The sequence below is a fragment of the Hemicordylus capensis genome, chromosome 8 (genome assembly GCF_027244095.1).
Source record: "Hemicordylus capensis ecotype Gifberg chromosome 8, rHemCap1.1.pri, whole genome shotgun sequence".
NCBI classification, from domain to species: domain Eukaryota; kingdom Metazoa; phylum Chordata; class Lepidosauria; order Squamata; family Cordylidae; genus Hemicordylus; species Hemicordylus capensis.
The window spans coordinates 19,075,547-19,101,460 of NC_069664.1; the positions used below are offsets into that span (position 1 = coordinate 19,075,547).

The 25,914-nt window shown below is 48.3% G+C and overlaps 2 protein-coding genes across 9 annotated transcripts in view; one reads left to right on the top strand and one right to left on the bottom strand.

Moving 5' to 3' along the window:
* ROBO4 (roundabout guidance receptor 4) overlaps positions 1 to 3,559 on the top strand; it is a 59,328-nt gene extending 55,769 nt beyond the window's left edge. The window contains exon 20 of the mRNA XM_053268997.1: positions 1,330 to 3,559. Coding sequence (XP_053124972.1) covers positions 1,330 to 1,505 — 176 coding nt within the window. The 3' untranslated portion in view covers positions 1,506 to 3,559. The remainder of the gene's footprint in view (positions 1 to 1,329) is intronic.
* Positions 3,560 to 16,090: 12,531 nt separating this feature from the next.
* ROBO3 (roundabout guidance receptor 3) overlaps positions 16,091 to 25,914 on the bottom strand; it is a 271,458-nt gene continuing 261,634 nt past the window's right edge. For all 8 annotated transcript variants that reach the window (XM_053269999.1, XM_053269998.1, XM_053269997.1 and 5 more), the window contains 6 exons: positions 25,469 to 25,696; positions 23,461 to 23,633; positions 22,923 to 23,030; positions 21,903 to 22,085; positions 18,657 to 18,811; positions 16,091 to 16,572 (listed from right to left, as the gene is read on the bottom strand). In XM_053269999.1, coding sequence (XP_053125974.1) covers positions 16,561 to 16,572; positions 18,657 to 18,811; positions 21,903 to 22,085; positions 22,923 to 23,030; positions 23,461 to 23,633; positions 25,469 to 25,696 — 859 coding nt within the window. In that variant the 3' untranslated portion in view covers positions 16,091 to 16,560. The remainder of the gene's footprint in view (positions 16,573 to 18,656; positions 18,812 to 21,902; positions 22,086 to 22,922; positions 23,031 to 23,460; positions 23,634 to 25,468; positions 25,697 to 25,914) is intronic.

Genomic DNA, 25,914 nt, shown 5'->3' on the forward strand with positions numbered 1-25,914 from the left:
CACTGTAAGACATATGAGCATCCTTAGGGGATGGGGCCACTCTGGGAAGAGCACCTGCATGCTTGCAGGCAGAGGGTTCCAAGTCCCCTCCCTGGCATCTCCAAGATAGGGCTGGGAGAGGCTCCTGCCTGCAACCTTGCTGCAGCCAGTCTGGGTAGACAATCCTAAGCTAGATGGACCAATGGTCTGACTCAGTAGAAGGCAACTTAGGAACATAGGAAGCTGCCTTATACTGAGTCCGACCATCGGTCTATCCAGCTCAGTATTGTCTTCACAAGCTGGCAGTGGCTTCTCCAAGGTTGCAGGCAGGAATCTCTCTCAGCCCTATCTTGGAGATGCTGCCAGGGAGGGAACTTTGAACCTTCTGCTCTTCCCAAAGTGGCTTCATCCCCTAAGGGGAATATCTTGCAGTGCTCACACATCAAGTCATATGCAACCAGGGCAGACCCTGCTTAGCTAAGGGGACAAGTCATGCTTGCTACCACAAGACCAGCTCTCCTATGATCCTCTGTTCCATTGCGGCTGCTTTTCAACCCCCTGCATGACTGCAACTTAGCCAGCGGCACCTGTGGAAACCCCCTCTCCCATCCCCCCACCCCGCTGTGCCAGGCACATGAGCCTGGGTGTTCATTGCATCAGGTCGCCACATGTGATGCCGGCTTGCAGTGCTGCTCGGCTCACTGCCAATTTAGGTCATCACACCTCCGCTTCAGCAAACGCTTTTTCAAATGTTGCTAGAAGTGGCCTGATCTTCAAGGAAAGGGGTTAGCAACTGCCGGGATGGCCTCTCCTCCTACTGGAAGTCTATGAGCAGCCCGAGAGATTCAGTGAGTTGAGCTTAGAGCTGCCTCATGGGGGGGGGGAACCCATTGATTTCTAATGCTCCACCTGACTGATGGAGTCTTGATGGGCCCCCACACCTTTGTGCCTCAGCAGGCAGGAAAGAGAGCTTCCATTAGGAATGGCCTTGCCAGGTGGAAATATCCAAAGGTCCTGAGAGGAATATCTTAGAGTGCACATGTGTGGTCTCCCATTCAAATGCAACCATATGTGGTCTCCAATTCAAATGCCCCCCTGCTTAGCTAGCTTGCTACCGCAAGACCGGCTCTCCTCTCCTCTCCTCTCCTCTCCTCTATGACCAGTTCATGTGTGCAGGATTTTCCTCCTAATAGTCAAAGAGGTGGTGGCTTTTTGCCCTTGCCTGGAGCTTGCTCTGGGATGGGCAGGAACAATAACCTTGATTGTGCCTGTCTAAATTTCCCCTTCCCAACCCACCCATCCACCCACGTACCCAAAGGCAATACTAGTAACAACCTGTTTCTTTTCCAGGTGCCTACGTGTCTGACTCAATCAGCTATCCAGATGAACCCGCTGGTGCCAAGCAAGCTTCTGTCACTAGTACCCAGGACCCTGGGTCAGGAACCTTTGCCATTCCAAAAGGAGGAGGAGAATCAGTCGCAGAAAAGTTGGCTGTTCAAAGCCAAGGGAGAGGAAACAAGCCCTGAGAAGCACAGAAGCAGTGGCAAGGCCAAGAGAAGTGAGCCATCTCACGCTTCTTCAGGAGGGGTCTGTCGGGATCAGAGAGCTGTGATGCCAGCTGGGGGGCACCTCCTGTTGGCCAGTAGGGCTTTCTGAATCCAGGTCGTGATCAACGAGCCTGAATTTGTGGCCTTCTGAATTCCTGCTCCAGGGAAGGATTTCTGTAGGTGTTCCTCAGACTGATGAAGGGAACAGCTTGTGAGCCTTGAGACCAATTGGCCATCATTCCTGGAGTACCACAAGACTGAGGAAAGATTATGCTTCAGATCTGCTCCCAGGAAGAGACTGATCCCCAGGCTCTACCATAACATTTCTTGGAGTATGTATGGAAGAAGGAACCTGCATATATCCCATCCCAGTTGGTCACAGGAACATAGGAAGCTGCCTCTTCCAGAGTCAGACCATTGGCCCATCTAGTTCAGGATGGTCTGAACTGACTGGCAGAGGCTTTCCAAGGTTGCAGGTAGGAGTCTCTGCTAGCTCTACCTGGAGCTGCCAGAAAGTGAACCTGACTGGGACCTTCTGCATGCAAAGAAGATGCTCTTCCACTGAGCCTCATCTCTTAAGTGGAATATCTTACAGTGCTCACATCCTCTTTCCTATCCAAGTGCAAACCAAGGCAGACCACGCTCAGTACCACAAGACCAGCTCTCGCCCCTTTTTCTGGAATTCAGCCGGTCCCATCTTCAGCAGATCAGAGCTTCTCTGTTACCATTTCTCCCTAGCTTTCCAGCCTCCTTTGATGACACAGTTTGCATCTGCCAGCTTGCACGCCAGTTTCTTCCAAGCCTTTAACAGCAGTTTGACCTGCAGCAATTAGCAGGTGACCGTGTTTAGCTCCCTGCCATTAAAGTCTCACCTGCTGGCTTCTGCATCTCAGCCTTCTTTGAAAGGCACAGCAGCTGGCCGGATGAGTTTTTTCCCCTGGCTGGTTGGCACCTCTACAAAGATCTGAGCTTCACATGAGCCTCTGTTGCAGAGATCAGTGTCGGGCTAATGAAGAAAAATCCTCTGGGCTTTTTGTTGTTGGCGTCCCTCCCAGGATCCATCAGGCTGTGCCACCATCTGGCCTGCCGGCTTGCAAGGACATTTCGAAGGGGTGGGGGTCAACTGTTTCTGGTCCTCTCTTTACCATTGATTTGCAGGGCCATGAATCTTCAAGGTTTCGTCTGGGTCTATCTCCCACTGCTATCCTCATCCAGCTTGGAGTGGTTTTGTTTAAAAAAGCAAAAACAAAAGCAAGGAGAATCTTCAAAATGACCCCGCCCCACTCCAGTGTGAGAGCTATTTCCCAGCATGCTGAGCTCTGCAACTGCTGCACTTTCCCTAGTGCTGGGGGTGGGGTATGAAACAGAGCTCTGTCAAGCCCCAGCGCCATCTAAGAAGGTGTGCATGAACCGCTGGGAAATGTAGTCTTTCCTAGGGCTTTCCCTGTAGAGCTCTATGCGGAAAGTGTCAGGAAGGACTACACTTCCCAGGGTTCCACGTGCAAGATGGCGCTAGGGCTCAAAAGGGCTCTGTTTCCTTTAAAGGAGTCCTGCTAGCACGGGGGTGGGGGGAGTGCTGCACTGCATGGTGCCAGAGGGGTTGTGTGGAATATTTGGCTTTGGCTGAAGTTTTGCACAGGGCTAATAAATGATCAGTCAGGGAGCCACACTTGCTCCCATGCCTTGCAGTGAAGAACGCGGCCTTAAAATATTTCGGCAGTCCTTTGTCCTCTTGCTCTTTTCCATTCTTGCAGGAGAGTTACCCATGTAGCAACCAGTGTCCCCTGCAACAGGGAGTTCCTGATGTTGTTGACTATAACTCCCAGCATCCCCCAGCTACAATGGCCCATCACTGGGAATTATGGGAGCTGCAGTCAACAACATCTGAGGATCCCTGTTACAGGAGACATTGGAAGCGACAAATGCTGTCTTCCTGTTGGATGTCTACTTTTCTAACCGTGCCAGCTATGGCACAGCTACTAACATTTTTTTGTGGCCTTGTTCTGTAAATAAATGGATCCCTCCCCCAACCAGAGCATGTGACCTGTCCTCTTTCTGTCTGACAATGTGTTGCGCAGAAGATTGTAGAGCTGTTGGGCTGGTTTCCTTCTTTAGAAGTGTTATCCTAAAATATCCGTGTACCAAAATATTTGACCAACAAAGGGATAGGAAGGAGAGTAGTAAACACCTGCTAGGAATGCCGTTTGTACTGCCAGGCTAATGAGGCTGACCCTTATTTGAGAGAGTTTACAACGATGTAGAGCAAGCCTGCCTCCCTACCGCTGTTTTTGGACTACAGCTCCCACAATCCCCAGCCATAGTGGCCAATAACCAGGGATTATGGGAAAAGCAGGCCAACATCTGCAGGAGGGCCGAAGTTGAGCAGCCCTGCTCTAGAAGACCAAACTGGGAGCATAGGAAGCTGCTGTATACTAAGTCAGACCATTGATCCATCTAGCTCAGGCCCGCTCAATTTAGCCCCCCCAGCTGTTTTTGGACTACAACTCCCATCAGCCCCAGCCACAGTAGCCAATAGCCAGGGATTATGGGAGCTGTAGGCCAACATCTGCAGGAGGGCCAAAGATGAGCAGGCCTGATCGAGTTCAATGCTCGCCTTATCAGAGGTTCCCAACCTGCAGTACTCCAGATGTCGCTGAACGACAACTCCTGAGTAGTTCAGTAACTCCTGAGGTGTCGTTCAGCAACATCTGGAGGACCACAGGTTGGGAACCCCTGCTCTACACTGACTGGCAGCAACTCTCCATGATTTCAGACAGGAGCCTTTCCCAGCCCTAAGCTGGCGGTGCTGCCAGGGATTGAACCTGGGACCTTCGGCATGCAAGGATGTCGTCAGCTAATTAGATCCTCTGCCCTTGAGCCGTATCCCCTATCCCAGCTACTTACAGGCTATGCTGTTTAGCATCATCCTTTGGTACCACATGCCTGCAATCTGTGCGACGGTGGAGCCAGCTAGTTCAATCCTTTGAAACACTGATCTGACGGTTTATCAGGTCCGCCCTCTGGCCTTAGATCAAAGAGCCTTTTTGCAAGGCTTGGGGCTGCTCGGTCCTTGCCTCTCCCCAGGCTGAGGCTCAGCCAGGCAGGCACTGGTTCCACTTTGCCGCTTTTGGTATTCCAGTCAGCCCTGCAGCAGTCAATGAGCCAGGCAGGTCAGGGAGTTAAGTGCTTGTGCTCAGTTTGAGAAGAGGGATGGATCATTTTATGGCCACAATGATAATTTTATGAGCAGGGCTTTTACTTCTTCGGGTGAGCTAATTGGATTTGGTGTTTCAGGACTTCAGCCGAGCACTGGAAGAGTCAGGCACAACCTTCAGTCTCTGCAAGCCGCTGGGCTAATTAGCCAACGACATCCTTCGCCTTTAGGGGACAAGGCACTGTTTGCTTGGCCATTTGGGCCCATCAGCTTCTTGGTGAAGGCTATTTCTTTATACTGCAGGGACAATATTACCTAGTTGCCCTGATACAAGGGCTGGTGGACCTTAGTTGGGAAGAGATCTTGATAATGCATCAAGATCTCTAGATCAGGGGTGTTTTCAAACTTGGTCATCAGCTGGGAATGATGGGAGTTGTAGTTCAACAACATCTGGGGACCCAAGTCTGAGATTCCCTGATGTAGTAGTGATGTGCATGAAATGAATTTTTTTATTTGCTTTGAATTCAAATCAAATTAGAAAAATTCATTTCAAATTCAAATCAAATTTGAATCTGTTCTGAAATTTTGATTTGAATTCAAATCAAATTTGAATCATATCAACCCTGTTTGGGTGCCCTTTTAACCAATCAGGGGGCCTGAATGGTTTTTAAATGGTGCCAAACAGCTCTCAAATAGAACTCGAATCTAATTTTGAAAACTCTATTCAAATTCGACTCGAATTGCCCTTTAAGGGGTGGTTTGATTCAAATACAAATCATTCGTATCACACAGAATTTGAATTTATTTGCACATCCGTATGATCTAGATCTTGCATTTGCAGTGAGCTCTGATTGGGTGGCCCTTTGTCCATGAGCCAGGGCCAGAAATGTTGGCCATGAGTACCATTTCAGGAAGCAAAAGCTCATCTTGATTTTGGGCAACGTCTACCCCTAGAAATAGGCAATTGCACTGTTGCACTGATAGCTATTATTATTATTATCTTGTTTACACAGTCAGACAGGTGTTATTGACTGGTTTGTTTTATCCAGACATCGAGTCCTTCCCAAGGACCTGGGACGGCTGAATTTTATTGTCAATTGTTATAGATATCATCGCAGTATATAGGCTGTTCCCAGTAAAACTGCTTTTTGTAATTGGCTGATGGTGATTTCTGTGGCCCCTATGGTGTTGAGGTGCTCTTCAAGGTCTTTTGGAACTGCACCCAAGGCCGCCAATGACCACTGGGATTATTTTGGTCTTTTTCTGCCACAGCCTTACAATTTCAATTTGTAGATCTTTGTATTTTGTGATTTTTTCCATTTCTTTTTCTTCTATTCTGCTATCCCCTGGTGTTGCTATGTCGATTATTTTGACTTGTTTTTCTTTCTTCTCGACTACAGTTATATCTGGTGTATTGTGTGGCAGATGTTTGTCTGTTTGTAGTTGGAAGTCTCATAATATTTTTGCATCTTCATTTTTGACAACTTTTTCAATTTTATGGTCCCACCAATGTTTGGCTACAGGTAGCTTGTATTTTTTGCAGATGTTCCAGTGTATCATCCCTGTTACCTTGTTGTGCCTTTGTTCGTAGTCAGTCTGTGCGATCTTTTTACAACAGGTGATTAGGTGGTCCACTGTTTCATCTGCTTCTTTACAAAGGTGGCACTTCCTGTTTGTTGTGGATTTTTTTACTTTTGCTCTTATTGCATTTGTTCTTAGTGCCTGTTCTTCTTCTTCTTCTTCTTCTTCTTCTTCTTCTTCTTCTTCTTCTTCTTCTTCTTCTTCTTCTTCTTCTTCTTCTTCTTCTTATTTTATTCGATTTCTATACCGCCCTTCCAAAAATGGCTCAGGGCAGTTTACACAGAGAAATAATAAACAAATAAGATGGCTCCCTGTCCCCAAAGGGCTCACAATCTAAAAGAAACATAAGACAGACACCAGCAACAGTCACTGGAGGGATGCTGTGCTGGGGGTGGGTAGGGCCAGTTACTCTCCCCCTGCTAAATAAAGAGAATCACCACATTAAAAGGTGCCTCTTTGCCAAGTTAGCAGGGTAACAATGAACAAATTGTATTCTCTCCTTGGAGTAATATTTGGAGGACATTCCTGGGAAATCATCATTTCTGACAACTTTGATTTAAAAAATTGTAGTCATTTTAGTGTTTCTAAAACTTTTAAAAGTTTTTAAAACACCATTGCACATTTGGTTGCTGCAGACCTGATGCTCAGGAAAAGGAAAGCATGAGAACATGCCGAAAGCTGAATGTCTTAGCTTGCGATCACCTCTTTTCCATCTCTAGGGATGTAGATTTTGTCAGCACTCACAATGAACATGAATCCCCCCAGATGGTACAGGCCACCCCAGCTGGCTCATGCACTACTTTGCAAATCAGTTTTCTCACCGCCTCAGCACCACTGGGGATTACCACAGTCCTTAGAGAGCTGTTGCAGGGACAACTTCGAACACTCAGAAGTACAATATAAAGGTGATGTATTAAAATGGTGCCTGACAACTGCCAGTTTGATGGGTGCAGAATAGGATTGCCACCTTTTTTCTTTTTCTTTTTTGCTGGCTCTCCTCTGGTGCCTTTTAACAGTTGCCTGGCCACACACTGAGGATGGGAGATGTAGCTCAGAGGCAGAGCATCTGCCTTGCATGCAACAAGTCCCAGGTTTACTCTCCAGGTAGTAGGTTTACTCTCCAGGTCTTCCAATCTGTTTGGAAAAACTCCTGGGAAAGGAGGCAATCCCAGGAGAAACTCTTGCCTGAAAGCTTGGATCCACTGCCAGTCAGTGTAGAGTGACAATACACTGTGGAGAGAGCTGGTCTTGTGGTAGCAAGCATGAATTGTCCCCTTTGCTAAGCAGGGTCTGCTGTGGTTCACATTTGAATGGGAGACATGTGTGAGCATGGTAAGATATTCCCCTCAGGAGATGGAGCCACTCTGGGAAGAGCAGAAGGTTCCAATTTCCCTCTCTGGCAGCATCTCCAAGATAGGTCTGAGAGAGATTTCTGCCTGCAACCTTGGAGAAACTGCTGCCAGTCAGTGTAGACAATACTGAGCTAGGTGGACCAATGGTGTCAGGGGTGGAGGGAGGCCAGCGGCAGCCTGGGTCAAGCTCACCACGGCAGCCCTTAGTCTGATGTCAGGTGCTAAGCCCCGCCCCTGCATCTGACATCAGACGCAGGGGGTGTATCTTTGCTTACAAATGAGAGAGCCGCTCTGGCCATGCGGTCCCGTTTGCAAGCAAAGATACACCCCCTGCATCTGACGTCAGGCGTAGGGGGTGTGGCAGGGGTGCCAGGTGCGGTCCCTGATTGGTGGCGGCCTGAGTTCTTTGAACCCGTTTGCTCAATGGTGGCTTAGTCCCTGAATGGTCTGACTCTGTGGAAGGCTGCTTCCTATGTCCTTAAATTTAGCTGGCGGACGATTTCCTACCATTTATCTCCCAGGCCCCTATTATGAAATGTTTCATGGGCAAGAACCAAAGCTCAGTGCTCTGTATGTAGAAAGGTCCCAGCTTCAATCCCTGGCATCAGCTGAATCCTACTCCACGGTCTGCAACACTTCTCAACACCCACCTGAGCAGGAATCTAGTTGTTATCTAAAGCAGAGAGACTAGCAGCATTCAGGGCGAGGGCTGTACATCTGCTCCATAAAGTTGCTGGCAACTTGCAGAATTGCTCAGGCGTAGAGGCAGGGATTACTTATCACGAAGTGTCCCACAGACTGAAATCAGTCCTCCAAACTCAAGAGACTGCTGAATACGTGGCCAGCAAGAAAGAGCCGAGCCTTCCTGTTCTGTAGGCTTTGATGTCTGAGCCTTTAGAATGACCTTGCCACTCAGAGTTTCTGATTTTTAACAAGGCTGCAAGGTCTGCGGACAGAGGGTGGGTGAGCAGCCCCCGCCCCCGCAGTGGCAGCCTGTCTGGCGGGCGCGCCTGCACAGTGTGGATATGGAACGTCGCATGCCATGGCATCACCGGCATGTGATGTTCCATATTCACATTGTGGGGCCATGTGAATGTTTCATATTCACACTGCTGCCCCAGAAGGGCTCTGGGACGTCCCCCAATCATTCGGTGGCCCCCCAGGAGGCAGGAGGCCACGGACCTGGTCCCCGAGGTCCGTGGCTAAATCTACTTCTGGTCCATTCCAACTGAGTATTGACTACACTGACTGGCAGCAACTATTCAGAGTGATTCCTAGCCCTTCCTGCACATAACCCCTGCTAATTGAGCAAGGAAGCTCCTTTTAAAGTGGAGGATCTCTTATACTGAGCAGGGGGAGAGGAACTGTTCCTGTCCAACCCCAGCACAGCATCCCTTCAGTGGCTGTTGCTGGTGTCTACTGTGTGTTTCTTTTTAGAATGTGAGCCCTTTGGGGAGAGGGAACCTTCCTTCCTTCCTTCCTTCCTTCCTTCCTTCCTTCCTTCCTTCCTTCCTTCCTTCCTTCCTTCCTTCCTTCCTTCAGGGGCGTAACTCTAATAGGGCAAGGGGAGACAATTGTCTGGGGCCCCCTGCCTTGGCCCCCCCCGAGGCAAGTCACATGACTGAATTCCCCAGCCATGCACCCGCCCGGGCTTCCTTCAGTTGTATTCATCCTCCGAAACTGATGTGAGAGTTAAGACCTGGAGCTACCAGAATAGCATGTCTTTCTCTAGTGCCATTAAATGACTTGCATCGTCCACAATTTACAAAACCTTTTAAAAAATAATTTAGGATGATGTTCTATTGTGGCACATAGGAGATGATAGATAGATAGATAGATAGATAGATAGATAGATAGATAGTATAGAAAGCGCGAATGCAGTTCCCCACTACCACAAATTATGCAGTCGAGTTTCCCGTATTTCCCCCCACATTTGGGGAAATTGTGAAGTGAAATGGATGAGCCTCACCCTGGGAAAACCACCTTCATGATCATGGTGTCTCCCCCCCCCTCTATATATACATACATACATATACAGTACATATACATATACATATACATACACACACACACAGATTTTACTATGCTTTTTGCTACCACTATTCAGCCTCATTTAAGATTTCTTTACTTCATGAGCTGAGGTTCAGTGAGAGGGGCACATTTTAAAATCTTGTCTCCTGGCCCACTCCAACCTTGCTACGCCCCTGCTCCCTCCCTCCCTCCTTCCTTTCTTCTATGTAAACAGGCTGCATGAATATTTATATACCACTTTTCCTTTAAAGTACTGATTCAATGATTCAAAAACAAAGGACTGATTCAAAAACCGATGGGGTGTCTGCCCTTTTGGCTGGAAACACTAGGAAAGCGGAACTTCATGTATAATACTTCATCCCAAGGACAAAACCAACCTTTCCAGCTTCAGTATTTGAAATGTGCATTGCAGGTGCAGTGCCGTGGAGACAAGATGCATCTGCTCTCAACTCAGTGATGTAACTTCTGGAGATGCAGAGAGGAAGGAGCTGAAAACCTGAGGAACTGCGACTTCAGCAACTCACACTAGCAGCCTTTCTGGAGGCAGCCTCATAATAACTCCCACAAGGCAAAATAGGACAAAAAGAGGGACTGTGAATTTATCAGGGACAGGCAGCAGAAAATAGGGATGCTAAGTATGGAATGTTGCGGTACCCTCTCACCGGTGTGCCTTAGGAATGGGCATGGATCTCACTTGAATCGATTTGAATTTGAATCTAACTTGAATCTATTCAAAACTATTGATTAGAGTGGAGAATCGATTGAATCAATTCGAATTTGCCAAGTCAAATAGAATTTGACCAAATGTGACCAATTTCGACTGAAGTTGAATTCGAATCAATTTGATCAAATCTCCACTCTATTCAATGATTTTGAATGAATAAATTCGAGTTAGATTCACACGCATATGGATTTGAGCAAGATTCATGCACCTCTTTAGTGTGCATGAGTGACCCAAGTCTGTACCTGAGCACGGTGAAAAAGCAAACGCTAACTTCAAAGTCCTTGCTTGAACATGGGTCTTACTTAACATACAGTTCCCCCCACTACTTTCGGGTTTTTTGGGCATTGGTGCTCAGTCCCAATTCCTTTGCATCCAGCCCTGAAGTTTCAAGAGTTAATGTTCAGAAGCACAGCTCTTCAGTTTGGGTCACTGCCTCAGAGCTGTGCAGGTGCCACAGAATTAATCCTCCACACCCAGAGCTTAAATGTGCCAAACCCCTTCCCTCTTAGAAACACAAAGTTGTGAAATGGCTTGTGAGAAGACAAAAGGCTTTTAAACTGTGACTGTATTGAGGGAGTATTCTTCAAGCTGATAGATTTCCTGCTCTTTTTGTTCAAGTCCCCCACACCACCACCACTGGGTTCCATTAGCTCCTCTCAACTGATTGTCTGTTAACTGCCCTCTGAGTTCATAGACATTCCTTTCCATTGAGTTATATGGGGCAATTTGGAGTTGGGTTTTTTTGCCCCTTTAGTGTGTGTGTGTGTGTGTGTGTGTGTGTGTGTGTGTGAGAGAGAGAGAGAGAGAGAGAGAGAGAGAGAGAGAGAGAGAGAGAGAGAGATATGTATCCCTGCTAACTGAGCAAAGAGGCACCTTTTAAAGTGGTGATTCTCTTTATTTAGTAGGGGGAGAGTTACTGACCCTATCCAGCCCCAGGACAGCATCCCTTCAGTGGCTGCTGCTGGTGTCTACTTTATGTTTATTTTAAGACTGTGAGCCCTTTGGTGACAGGGATCCATCTTATTGATTTATTTCTCTATGTAAACCGCTTTGGGAACTGTGGTCGAAAAGAGGTATATAAATATTTGTTGTTGGTTTGCATCTACAGGTTACCTCGCGTCTTACTGTATCTGCTTCTTGCCTATAGGTATTCCGATTATCCGTCCATAAAGATCACAACATTTCCAGCTCTTTCAGACATAGACACACAATTCTTTGTAAATAGGGATAGTTGAAGTGTATACAGCTGTAACGGCTGAGTTCCCCCCACTGAGCAGGAAAGCCAGAGCTTGGAGTTTCCGACGACGACTAGCCTGCAGTTAGTTCCAAGAGGAAATGGACATTTTGCTGCACCAGAGGAAGGCATCCTTGCAGCTGTTGACTTCCTGAAATGTGGAGACGCAACTCAGGCAATGTGGCCTCTCGGCTCATTTTGCCAGGCGTTCATGGCCCCGGCTGGTTTAATCAGAGGACTCCGGAGGGTTTCCGGTTGGAAAGGAGCTAAGTAAACACAGGCAGCTGCTTAGCAGGGAGCTTGGGAAAGCCAAGGCTTTTGTGTCCTGGAAGTGTGGCTCAGCCTGCCCCCCCGTCTGGTTCCTTCTCTGTATTACATAAACATCCCTTCCGTCCCAGAACAGAAGCTTAATGCAGTCGGCAGTGATGAGTTTAGCATCTGCAGGCAGGAAGATCTGTGAGCTCAGGAGACTTGACCGTCACTTTGGGACAGCGGCCATATGTGGATGAAGTCACCCACCTATTTGGGGCTGCATCTGGAATTGGCCACTTGAGAATGGAAGCCAGAGAGGACTTTGCCACGAGCATGTCCCCTGGCCTAGCTCCATCACAGCTGAGCAATACTTCTGGGCCCAAGTTCTACCATCGAGGGACCAAAGTCCAACTACTACGACGATGAATATTTATAGACCGCTCTTCAACCAAAGTTCTCAAAGCGGTTTACATAGAAAAATAAACAACACATAAATAAGATGCTCCCCTGTCCCCAGAGGGCTCACAATCTAAAAAGAAACATAAAGCAGATACCAGCAACAGCCACTGGAGGGATGCTGTGCTGGGGCTGGATAGGGCCAGTTGCTCTCCCCCTGCTAAATATAAGAGAATCGCCACTTTAAAAGGTGTCTCTTTGTTCAGTTAGCTCAGTTACCAAGACATTTTGCTGCCTGTGGTGAAAGAAATGGGGGTATGACTGAACATAATGATCAAAATGGGGGCTGTCGACCCAGCTCCTGGATCTTTTAAGTACTTAGCAACACCCCTGGATCCATGCAAATTTGGAGCCCACTCTGGTGTCTGGCATTTATTTTTATTTATTTATTTGTTCAATGTTTATACCGCCTTTCATATGGCATCTCAAGGCGGTTTACAAAAGTTAAAAATACAATAGAACTCCAGAAAAACCACATTTTAAAACCTTAAAATCTCCCTTTACATGGTACAAAACCGTCCTTTGCTGAGCGGCCTCTACAGCATCTGCTTTTCTCTTCTTGAATTGCTCAACTTTGCTCCAGACAGTGTCGTAGGTAGGACGTGCAGCCTGCCTCCCAGAGCAATCCTGGTGCTGTTTATTGCAGCCAACTCTGGTGCGAGGGAACTAATTGAACTCGTAAATCCTGGTGAGCGCAAAACCCCTCCGTTCCTCTTGCATTATGCTGCAGAATTCCCGGCTTCCACTGACGGATGCTGGGATTACAGATCTCAAGGCTGCAAAGCCCCTGAAGCAGCTTTGGGGGGATTGTCTCTTGGTACCTAAGATGGGGATAGTAATACCTGTCATTACGGAGCGTCATTACAGCAGCAGAGCAACCTCAGCGGCATTCCTGCTTTCATTCTGAAACCTGGTTCTTTGTGCTGCCGCTGTGCTCTGGCGATGGTGCTCCTTAGAGGTGTGTACCAGCTGGTACGAACAGAGGAAGCTGCCTTATACGGAGTCAGAACTTGGGTCCTCTTAGGGTTGGCCCAAGGATTGGGGACACGCCAGTAAAGCCTTAAAATTAGACGGTAGATCTATTACAGCAATGCTTTCAATCCCTTGATTTTAAGGTATGAAAGAAGAACTTCAAGAATGAGTTCATACAAGTTCATGAAACAAACACGTTTCCCCCAAGTATTGGGAACCAGCCCGAAGATTGCCAGCTTTTTGGGGGGGAGGTGACCCCCCAAATTAGGGGGAACAGCTTAACTGGCTCCCATCAGTCCTAAGCGTGCTTGACATCCCATTATTTAAAAATCATTTATCTTTCAAAATTAACAAACAGAATCTATCGCTGGACAAATCTGTCTGCTTTGACATTCAGTTCAGATCTTCTAAAATAGCTTTGTTTTCTTTATGATTGTATTGTATTTTTATATTAAAATATTTCTTTCTTATTTCAAAATCAGAAAAAAAAATATTTGTAAAGAATCAGGGCGGTGGCAAATAAAAACGTAGGGGTGGCGGCCTGCCCCCACCCCACCCCTGTCAACGATGGGTCTGCTGGGAACCAAGGAGACAGTGGGAAGCAGGAATGGACACACACGGCCAGTGTTTCTAGAGGTGCTGGCCCTCTCCACAGCAGCAGCAGGACCTGGCACTGTGTGACGTCCTTTGTGAGTGAGCCAAATCTTTCCAGCCATCCAGCCCTCTCCCTCCTTCAGCGGCAGGCATATCATTTCCTGAGCAGAATTTCTCCTTGATTTACTGACCGCGCATTCATCCATCACCGGCAGCAGGGAGGGAGGGAGGGAGGGAACACACTCCCAGTGGAAGGACAAATTGCAAAAGTGTTACTTCCATGAACAAATCAACCCTGGGCTCTTTCTGCACCAGCCTCCCAAGGTGCCTTTCAGCTTCAGGATTCTCCTAGCAAAAGCAGCTATCGTGTTGGCAGGCGAGGCACCGAGGCTTTCTGTCCACAGGATCTGGCTCAAGACCTGGTGTGGATGGATATGTGGCCCTCACCTCCAGCCCCTAATCAAGGGGGTGGAGTACAACGCTTGGCCTGCTTTTATTACGAACATTTGAATATGCCATCTAGGGAGTCCACCTAGCTCTGTCTGCACTGATTGGCAGGGGTCTTTCCTGCTTACATCCAGGGAAAAGAAGGGGATTGTGCCAACAGATTGGGGCAATCTTTACTTGATCCTGCTGGATTTGTCGACAGAAGACAAGCCCAGCATCTTAAGTAATGCATGGAGTTTGCAACCTAATAGATAATGACAAATCAACTCTTTGGTCTATTCTATCAGTAGCAGCCATACCCTCAGCTTAGCGACTTACTTCGTTAGAAACTTGGGTTCAGTGGCATCCCTTTCAAACAGGCATATTTTAGGGGTGTGCACAAAATGGACTGTGTGTTCTGTTCAGAGCTTGGAATGGAATGCATTCTCGGCAGAACGTTCTGTCGGAACAACCAGCTGAGCTGGTTTGTTTGTTTGTTTGTACATTTATATTCCGCTCTTCCTCTAAGGAGCCCAGAGCAGGGTACATAGTTATTGGTTGTTCACACATGGTTGTTCTGACAGAATGATCTCGGAACCCTCAAAACGTTCTGAGATTGTTCCGAACGCCATTTTGGAATCCAAAATGGCACTCTTCTGGCCTCTGCATATGCATGGTGGTCATTTGTATGCTGGTGCTGACCACACAAATGACCACTGGACATGCGTAGAGGCCAGAAGAGCACCATTTTTGATTCCAAAATGGCGCTCAGAGCACTAGGAATGCTGTGAGTTGGAATGGGCTCATTCTGTTCTTAGTACGGAACACTTAAAAGAGCCTGTTTCAAGGTGGAACATTCTGAGTTCAGAACGATCTGCACATCCCTAGCATATCTGTGCAGGGCCCTCTTGTCCACCTGCCTACATACCATATCCAGCAAATTATCAGGGGGCAGCCATCTTTAAGAGAGAAGTGCAAGTAAGATTAAATAAACTGTTTAAGATTATGACTGACATAGCTTTGTCAGTCATAGGCAATTGCTGGAGAAGTGTTGCCAGTTAAGACAGAAAATGGCTTGTTCAAACAATCATTTGAATCTAGGTTTAATGTGAGTTACCCACACTGAAGTGACTGTATGAATCCACACCAAGGTAGTTTAATGTCCAAGATTCCCATCATGGCATGGGTTCACACAATCCAACTAATGTGGGTAACCCACACTAACCCTAGATGCATACCATTGTGTGAACAGGCCTACTGTTTGCTTATCCAAGCGACAATTCTTTGCAAACTTCCTTCCACTGAAGTGACTGTGTGAATCCACACCAAGGTGGTTTAATGTCCAAGATTCCCATCATGGCATGGGTTCACACAATCCAACTAATGTGGGTAACCCACACTAACCCTAGATGCATACCATTGTGTGAACAGGCCTACTGTTTGCTTATCCAAGCGACAATTCTTTGCAAACTTCCTTCAGCCACATTGAACAATGACTTCCTTCTGAGAAAACATGCATAGGATGGCTGTCAGTGATCAAAACCCAGAGCGAGTGGATTGGGTCAATTTCCTACTACTATTGTGCTGATCACAATGGAACTGATTTTTTGATGCTGGAGGCAATAAGCAGCTTAGCTGCACTGTGCAAAAATGCTTCCAATGGGCTCCAGGACTGGCCATCCGGCGGAGTCTGCATTGCCGGATGCAAACATGGACTTGTGTGCTCCAGAACCAGCCATCCGGTTGAGTCTGCATTGCCGGAAAGGAAGTGAAGACAGCCCAGCAAGGTCCAGGTTAACAAACAGCTTTATTGGTCATTTTACAAAAGGGTTCAATAGCTATCAAAGAAACACCTGCTGACCTCTGCCCTGGGGGCAGGCAGGGCTGTGCACACGGGCAGAATCGGAGCATGTGCTTGGTGGGCTGGGCTGCTCGCGGTGCCCACCCTGAACTGCTGGCCAGAGGCAAGCCCCCGCCCCTCCCCACTCCCACTGGGCACACACCCTCCGCTTGCGTTTCCAGAAACGGGCCCCCCAGAGGCCCCTGGGCATGAATGTCCCTCTGTCATGGTTTATAAATACAGCTTCCTTGGCTCCTGGGGACTGCCGGCCTCCTGGGAGCAAACTTATTTACAAAGGGCCAGGCCATGTGGCTCCTTCTGGAAGGTCATAAATTAGAAGCACAGAAACCCCCTCAGCCCCAAGTCCACGGGTACCCATTTGTAGGCCTTGCGCTGCTCATGCTGGCTCCGTTGGGTTTCATCTCTTTTCCTGGAAGCACAAAGGGGAAGCGTCAGTGGGTCGGCCTCTGCTCCTTGCCTGCCTCTCCTCCTCCCCATAGGGTAGCACTTCTTAGGTAAGCTCACAGGCACTGGCAATAAGTGCACCCTCTAGGGCAGCGGTTCCCAACTGGTGCCGCTCCAGATGTTGTGGAATGATGATGGGAATTGTAGTTCAGCCATGATGGGAATTGTAGTTCAGCAGCATCTAGAGCAGTGGTTCCCAAGCTGGGTCCCTCCAGACGTTGCTGAACTACAACTCCCAGCACCCCCAGATACACTTTATTGTGGCTGGGGATGCTGGGAATTGTAGTTCAGCAATATCTGGAGGAGCCCAGGTTGGGAACCACTGGTCTAGTGCTGAGCTTTGGGCTGGTTCAGATATCATGGGGAGCCTTGGATAAAGTAAGGTTCTACCTGATGGTCTTGGGCTTCAGGACCAGGTACCCCCTGCTCTCACCTATGCAGAAGTGTCAGCTTCCTAGTTAGATTCAAATTAGCAGAGATCGGCTGTGTCATCCGAACCCACCAAATCTTGACTTATTCCAACTTAATTGCTGTTGGAGATGTGACCCATAGGCATCAACTCTCAACACCAATAATTCCTATTGACGACTGAGGACATGAGGAGTGGAGCCTCAGGTAACCTGACACCTGTACCCACGGACTGAAGTGAGTTCCAGACAGTGTAGAATTTAATCTATGGAACTCTCTGCCACAGGATGTGGTGATGGCCATCAGCTTGGATGGCTTTAAGCAGGGAGGTCAAGTCTATCGATGGCTACTACTTCCGATCCTACCTCCATGTTCACAGGCAAGATGCCTCCAAATATCAATTGCAGGGGAGCAGTGGCAGGAGAGGGGGCATGCCTTCATCTCCTGCATGTGGGCTTCCCAAGGCATCCGGTGAGCCACTGTGTTGAACAGGGTGCTGGATAGGGATATGCACAGAACTGGAAAACCTGGTTCAGCTCGAATCGAACCGGACTCAAGCTGAACTGGGTCTGGTCTGGTCTTGTGCATGTTGAGCTGGCCCCAGTTCGGATCAAGGGCGAGCCCTCGAAGCAGGCTGGTTTGAGCTCGAACCAGCTCAAGCTTGAACCGACTTGCACATCCCAAGTGCGGGACTAGATAGGCCTCAGGTCTGATCCAGCAAGGTTGTTCTTATGTTATCATCTTGGGTTACCTGAGGCAAGTAGGTTAGAATAAGCCAAGAGGGGTGGGTCTGGATGACATGACCAATCTCTGCTGACTGTAACCTAAATACGAAGCTGACGCTCATGCAGGGATGAGAGGTGGGGGGAGGACATACTCCTGAAGCATAAGAATGTCTCACGGAGCCTGGCTTTATCTCAGGCTCCATGTGATGTCTGAACCAATTCAGTGAGAGAAAGCACAAGGAGCCTATCCCCAAAAGTGCTGCCAAACAAAACACCTTTTGAATTTTGACTCACATCCACCAAACAATTCAATTTTAAAATCAAAAGGGAGGGAAACCGACATCTAGACGTATGAAATGCATGGGAAATGCATATCTGAATGACTCTGACTAGCAGTGGCTCTTGAAGGTCTTGGCTGTCACTCCAAGCCCCACCTGGAGATGCTGCAGGGAGTGAACCTGGGACCTTCTGTCTGCAGAGCAGATGGTCTTCCACTGAGCAATGGTCCTAAGGGGAATATCTTACAGAGCTCATGGGTAGGCACCCATCCAAGTGCAAACCAGGGCAGAGCCTGCTTAGCAACAGGGGCAATCTATGCTAGCGACCATGAGACTAGCTCTCCTCTCAGTGAATTTCAGTTTGCATTTCCCAGTGAAATAGATGCTTTCTTTTGTCCCTTTCAGAAAGCTGCCAGCCCTACCTAGAGACACCAGGGAATGAACTTGGGACCGTCTGCATGCAAAGCCGATACCTGTTCGCTGAGCTTTGACCCCTTCCATTTGGCTGTCCTGGATGGATAGCTGCTGACATTATGTCCACCCAACTTGCTATGTTGGAGTCCTCTGTCCCTCACCCAACCCTCAATGCAAACCCCACCCCAAGCAATCCCCAAACCATAGCAAGTGGGGCCAGTCACCTCGCCACGATCCCCTGTTGTCCGGCTGCGCCCTGACCCGTGACCTCTAGATCCTGTTGACCCCCTGGAAGAAGAGCTTCCTGTTGTGGAGCAGTTGCTGGACACCTGGCTTCTGGACAGAAAGCTGGGCTTGCTGTATGGGATGATTTCCTCCTCTGGCAGGAAGGAAAATACAAAATTGTTTGGTCTGGCAGGCTCTGTCTTCACATGTGCTTTGCAACCATTTTGCTCTTAGTACAGACTGATATTTCCCAAAGCAATAGATTGGCCCAGACACTGAGGACGCGTTCCATTTGGCACATGATGCACACCCCAGCTATAGATGCAATAAACAGGGGAAATATTTTATGTATTTGACCTGATATTACATGATGGGATCATCTTCCTTGGAGGCCTTCGGGAGAGCCTTAAAGACCCATCTTTCTAGCCTGCCTTTTAATGATATTTGGTTTTAATTACAATTTAATCTGCTTTTAATTGGTTTCTGATTTTAATTGTGATGTATTTCTGATTGTAATGTAAACCACTTTAGTGTGAGCCACTTTAGTGTAAACCACTTTAGTGTGAGCCACTTTAGGAAGGGCAGTATATCAATCAGTCAGTCAATCAAATAAATAAAATGCAGGGCTGTCATGTTTGGCAGATTAAACAAATCTGAGTTGATTAATCAAATTAGTTTGTATATTTTTGGGTGCTCATGTTGCAGGAGCTGCCCTCTTAGAAGCATTCTCTCTTGCATGGGGAATGCCTCTCCCAAGATGATGACTGCCAGACTTTTGTTCCCTCTCATTTTTTTAATCTATATGCGGAATGAGTTTTGTTCTGGGCAGCGATATCAAGGCAGTGGGTGTGCATACATGCATTCAGAGTGGGGCCTTCCTGATTCAACCTGAACAGGATCTAAAATTAACGGAGTGGACATAAAAACACTTGTGTGCATGCGCACGTGCCTTAGAGGGAACACATCAGCAGTTTAAGATTACGTGTGTTCAAAAAATAGGCTGACATACCATGCAAGGGTACAGCAGCATAGTCATGTTGTGTTCATGCTATCTGCGCAAGTGAAGGAAATTCGACACATGTAAAACTGGGCATAGGGTACACAAGAGTAAGTCTATTGGCAATAATGGGCTTACTCCTGTGTAATGTCATTTGCATAGCTTTTGTGTTTGCACAATTTGCATAACTTACACAACTAGCATGCACAGTGTGTTACTGGGCTGATAAGTGTTACCTGGCGTGGGATGTCAGCCAATAACCTTTCCCCTCAAATACTCGGTTCTTGAAGGAGTGCCTTTTTAGTCTATCAAAGGGGTTTTTAATGGCTTAATCCAGGGATTCCCAACCTGTGAGGCTCCAGATGTTGTAGTTCAGCAACATCTGGAGTACCGCAGGTTGGGAATCCCTGGCTTAATCAAGCTTATCAATGGTTTAAAGGCAAATCTAACTTCTTTTTTAAAAAACAAATGAGAGTCCCTTTTTTAAAAACTAGAGCCCCCCAAGCAGCTTATGGCATTTATAAAATGCAACAATTCCATTAAAAACATGACCATTTAGAATGAGGACTATGCATTAGGAAGATGAAGAGAGGAGGAATACATTGAAAAATGGGATTTTAAAAACTGGGATTTTTAAATGAGATTCTAAAGATGCGGTTGGATGAATAAGTTGAACAATGGGATTTCATGACCAAATAAAGGTGGGCAGCAAGTATGGAAACATTTGCTTTCCCTTTTTCACAGACAAGGGTGGCTTTTGCGAACAGTTTCAGCTCATTTGCTGAGTTGTCAGCTCTCTCCTGATCCTTATCCGATCCTGGAAGCAAGTTGCTTTTCATTGTCTCAACAGACAACATGTCATCACTCACTTTCTCCCTGGAGCTTGGCTGCTAGTTTTGGATGGAAAGGAAACAGTCTCCCTACAGGTTCTTACAAGGGGATCAGACAACTCCATGGGGACAGGTCAACGCATGGCTATTAACTATGATGCTATATCATGGGAGCGTCATGTGCAGAAACAGTATAGCGCTAATCAGGGAGAGCTCCAGGTTCGAAGGTCCAAGTGGGCCCTCTATTATGTAGGTGGCTCAACTAAAGTTCATGGTGGAGATATGACAACCTGGCTCAGTATACAAATGCCTTCTGCTCATAATGCTCACCTGCATACCAAAGAATGTGCTAACCCGTCCCCCATTGGATTATGTCCCACCTTGGTTTGTGATTCAGGCTGGAGTGCTTTCTTCCCTTTTTAGACACTAGGTGAAGACCTTTTTGTTCACCCAGGCCTTTTAAATTCTGATTTTCAGATTTGATCTGATTTTTAACTAATTTATAAAATGAATTCTTAAGCTGCTTTGTATTGTATTTTGTATTTTCTTTTCACCTTTTGATCTGTTATGATTCAATGCAGGGTTTCTTAACCTTGGGCCCCCAGACGTTGTTGGACTACAACTCCTATCATCCTCAGCCACAAAGGCCATGTCTGGGGATGATGGGAGTTGTAGTTCAACAACATCTGGGGGCCCAAGGTTAAGAAACCCTGATTTAATGTGTTATGGGTTTTTATTGTATGTGTTAATCCTCTGTTGTGAGCTGCCCAGAGAATAATTTGTTATGGGGTGGCTAACAAATAAAGTTTATTTATTTATTTATTGTTGTTGTTGTTATTCCTCCCCTCTTTGGTGCTTTGAATGCTGCAACTGCAGCATTTTGGGTGCCAGGGCCACAGGAAATGTAACTTTCCCAAGGTCCCGGTTTATTTTGTATGGATGTTGGTTGCCTTGGAAACAACATCCCAGGGCTCTTTGCAGCTGGGATGCTGCTGAGCATCATGGAGACTGAAGCTAGGGGAAGCATGCAGATCTTGTGCTCCTGATGACATCAGAAGTTCAGTGCTCTGAATATTGGGATTGGGTTTCAGAGCAGATGCGGGAAAGAGCCATTGTCAGGTTTCCTAAAACATCTGGTTTTCTGAGTCCAATTCCAAACCGAGCCCGAGAGAGTCCACCTATCATGAACAACTACAGGAAGGAAAGCTCCAAGCTGGAGCGGTATGGCCTTCCTCCTTTCATCTCCAAGGGGTTCGCTGAAGATTCAGAGGTGCTAATCTTCCCTCAAAGGCACACCACTCTGGAAAAACACTATTCATTGAGCTCTTGACAAGACCTGTGGTACATATAACGCCAGCCCTCAGCCCCAGCCCACCGGGCGATCGTGACAGCATGGAACCCAAAACGGCCAGCGCTACCGTCTCGGTGCTGGAGGTGGTGGTGGCCTGCCACTGTGCGATGGATGGCCTTCCGCTCTACGACGGAGGCAGCGTTCAGGTCCTTCTCCAGCGAGGCGGTGTCGCAGTTCAGTCGTGGGCCGCTTTCTGGAGCAGAGCAGCTAAGGTCTTCTGCAGGAGGTGGCAAAGGCGGGGGAGGAAGATCTGCAAGCCGAACCAAAGGTGAAGTACCATCAGCCCCTGCCAGTGCTGTAGCCATCGTTGGAGAAGGCGGGGTGTGTGTGTGCAACTGCCCCTGGGCCGCCAGCATCCATGGGCCAACAGGGTGCCTCTCGCTTCCCTACACCCAGCTGGTAAACAAAGCGCTGGCTGGCTGGAAGAGAAGGACATGTGGCCCCTCGCTTTCCCCCAGCCAGCACTTTGCTCACCGACTGGGTGCTCCCTATACATGAGGACAGCCCTGCTGGATCAGGCCCAAGGCTTATCTAGTCCAGCATCCTGTTTCGCACAGTGGACCACCACCAGTGCCTCTGAGAAGCCCACAGGCAAGAGAGGGAAGGCATCCCTCTCTCCTGCCGTTGCGGCCCTGCAACTGGTATTCAGAGGCACCTTGCCCCTGAAGCTGGAGGTGGCCTATCGCCCTCAGACTAGTAGCCATTGATAGGCCTGCCCTCCTTGTGTGAATCCCATGTGTGAAGAGGATTTCAGGAGGAGGAGGAGGAGGCTGGCCCTGCCCCCAGACTCAGCAGCAACTCTTAGGAGACTGCTGCTGGAAGGACAGGATATGGCAAGGCTGCCCAGATGTTGGACTACGGCTCCCATCATATCCGACGAATGGCTACTGAGGCTAGGGATTATGGGAGTTGCGGTCCAAAAACAGCTGGCAGGCTGAAGTTGTGCAGCTCTGGAAGAGCTGGCATCCTGGTGGATATTTCTGGCATCCTGATGGAGATGGTGCTTGTTGGCCATTCCCTTGTCACAGCGCTGCAGATGGGGCTGTGTAGGAACAGAAGAGGCAATGCCTCCGAGAGCCTCACTCACCTCCCTGCTTCTTCTCCCGGCGGTAGTGGCTCGACTTGGACTTCTTCTTGCCTTTCGCTTTCTGCCCCGGAGGGAGAGGCATGTCGCCTATGCTGGGATGAGGTTTTCCTGCCGGCAAAATCCCAGCGTCAGAGTCACACCCGAGTCTCAGCCACCCAGCCTTAGCAAAGGCCGGGACCTCAAGGCAAACTCCAGCATGACCCACCATGGCTGGACGGAGAAAGGCAGAGAGGGAGAGCCAGAGGATCCTGGAGATGGCCTTGGCGCAACCAAGGATGCTCAGAGCTACCTCCTGATGAAGGAAGTCGAGGTGGGCAGGGGCAAGTTTGAAAGAAAGGCAGCTTGGAATCTGTTGCCAAACCATTGGCCCCAAGCAGGGTTTTACGATTACAAGTGCCAGTTGGGCACAGGGAAAACCCTCTCCTAATCTGGCATTAGCAGAATGAGACCTCTCTGCTAGCCTGTGGGGACATCAGGGCAGAGGCCTGTTCGGTGCTGCTTCCGGGAAGAGAGGGGATCGAGAGAGCACCCGACCCACCTATTCCTGGGGAGTCGCCATTCTCCACCGGCGTCTGGCTCAGGTTACGTCGATGACCCTGCCTGGGAGCGATGCCTTCAGGCCCCTCTTCGAGGACATTTAGAGTTGGGTTGGACTGAGTCAAGGGAGGACTGCAGGCCCTGGGCGGTGGCGCCGAACCATTGGGTAACCGCCTGGAAAGCAAGGAGTACAGAGTTAAGAGAACGGCCCGGATGGAAAGATGGTAGCAACAGTGGGGGAAGAGATCGGCTGCCTGCACCGCCATTTATATAAGCTGCGCGGAAAATAAAACCGGCACTCCGTGCTAAGGTAGTCCACATTTTGCACTGCCAAAAACTGAATGCTGCCAGCTATGATGGCACACCTGCTTCCAAGCACTATTTCCTGTCACAGGGATTCTCAGATGTGGTTGACTACAACTCCCATCATTCCCAGCTGCAATGGACTTTGGCAGGGGATTATGGGCGCAGTGGGGAAGCAACCTGCCTAGAGAGCAGGAGGCTGTTGGTTCAAATCCCAGAATATGGGGAACTCCTATATCAGGCAGCAGCGATATAGGAAGGTGCTGAAAGGCATCATCTCATACTGTGAGGGAGGAGGCAATGGTAAACCCCTCCTGTATTCTACCAAGAAAACCACATGGTTCTCTGGTCGCCAGGAGTCAACACTGATTCGACGGCATAATCTTTCCTTTCCTTTTCCAACATCATCTGGGAATCCCTATTACAGGGAACCCGAAGCCTCTTGTTGCAGCCACAAGGACTAGAAACTTGCCTTTTCACAACAAATAAAACAGGAAGCTGATGTTGTAATACAGATTTTTTACACATGCATGTTAGGATCTCAGAATCTGCAGAGCTGTGGCTGTTTCTCCCATTGCCATGCCTGGGTGCAATTCAGCTTATTGCCTGCACTTAGAAATGAGAAGTCCTGAGTAGGAAATTGACACAGGGCGGGTCCACATGCAAATCAAAGAATTAAAGATCAGTGGGATTACAAAAACGAACCATCAGCCCAGCAACCTTTATGAAGCTTTCCTATAAATTGAATTAAGAAGTGCCCGCATTGGGTCTTGTTTTGACTACGGATATTAGCACTACAGATATATACTGCTTTTCAACAAAGAAGTTCTCAAAGTGGTTTACCCAGAAAAATAAATAAGACGATCCCCTGGAAGTTTTCCACACCCGGCTTTTCGTTTGCATCTCCTCTAGAATAGAGATGTGAATTTAGATATCGGCCAAATTTACCCCGAAATCCCTGCGAGCTATTGGGGAGCACTTCACACACAATTTGGGTTTTTCATCGGGCATTAGAGTGTAGCTCAATTTATATCCAGGATTTTAAAAATCCACTTTTTGAGTTGTTTTGCGGGGCAACTTCAAACATGCAGTAAAGCCTCCTGTCTGGGAAAGCTCCTGTCCCCAAAGGGCTCACAATCGAGAAAGAAACACAGAGTAGAGACTAGCAACAGCCACTGGAAGGCTGCTGGACTGGACTTGGAGAGAGATAGTTGCTACCCCCCGGCAAAATATAAGAGCACAAAATAGTTGTTGTGAGCACAACTGTTAACAGCATACAGGTCCTTATGGGACAGCAGCAGCATGGTTAGAAATCGTGGGCCAGATGGGGACTGGGCGGACACTTAAGTACGGAGTTGTATTAGAGGATCCCAAGATTGGAAAGGCACAGGAGGAGGAAGAAGAGGAGACAGAGCTGGCAACTCTTGCCACGGCTTGAGTAGAGGACCAGATCAAATCCGAAGGGCATTAGCAGAAGGTACAAAGTGTGTGTGGCCTGCACGGCAGCATCATGGGATGAGATCACAAGCTTCAGATCAGGGCTGCTCAGCTTTGGCCCTCCTGCAGATGTTGGCCTACAACTCCCACAATCCCTGGCTATTGGCCACTGTGGCTGGGGATGATGGGAGCTGTAGCCCAAAAACAGCTGGGCGGGGGGGGGGGCAAAGTTGAGCAGGCCTGCTTGAGTTGGATTAAGGGGCTCCTACCTGGGCAGGTGTGGAATCTCAAAGTGGTGCAATCTGGGGATGTCCTCGGAAGCCCTCATCTCCTCCCGGGGCGAGGGGGTCAGAGTGGCCGTGGACTGCTGCCCGTAGGAGTTAGCAGGAGAAGAGGCCTCTCCACGAGGAGGGGGAGGAGGACATTCCTCTTCCTGGATGTTCTCCATCAGGTAGGTCCTTTCTGGAAGGGGTGGGCACCACTCCTCTGCCTCTGAACTGCAAGACAGGTTCAAACATATGAAATTATGAAAGCACTGTCACTGGCTCCTGGGCCATATTTCTGGGTCTTTCCCAGGCCAAAACCAGTGATGCAGGGAATGAACCTGGAACTTTTGCGTGCAAAGTAGATATTTTACCTTTAGTGAGGGTGAGCCAAGCAAGCCTCCCTTAGGAGAGAGTTTCACTGCCTAGGTGCCACCACTGAGAAGACCCTA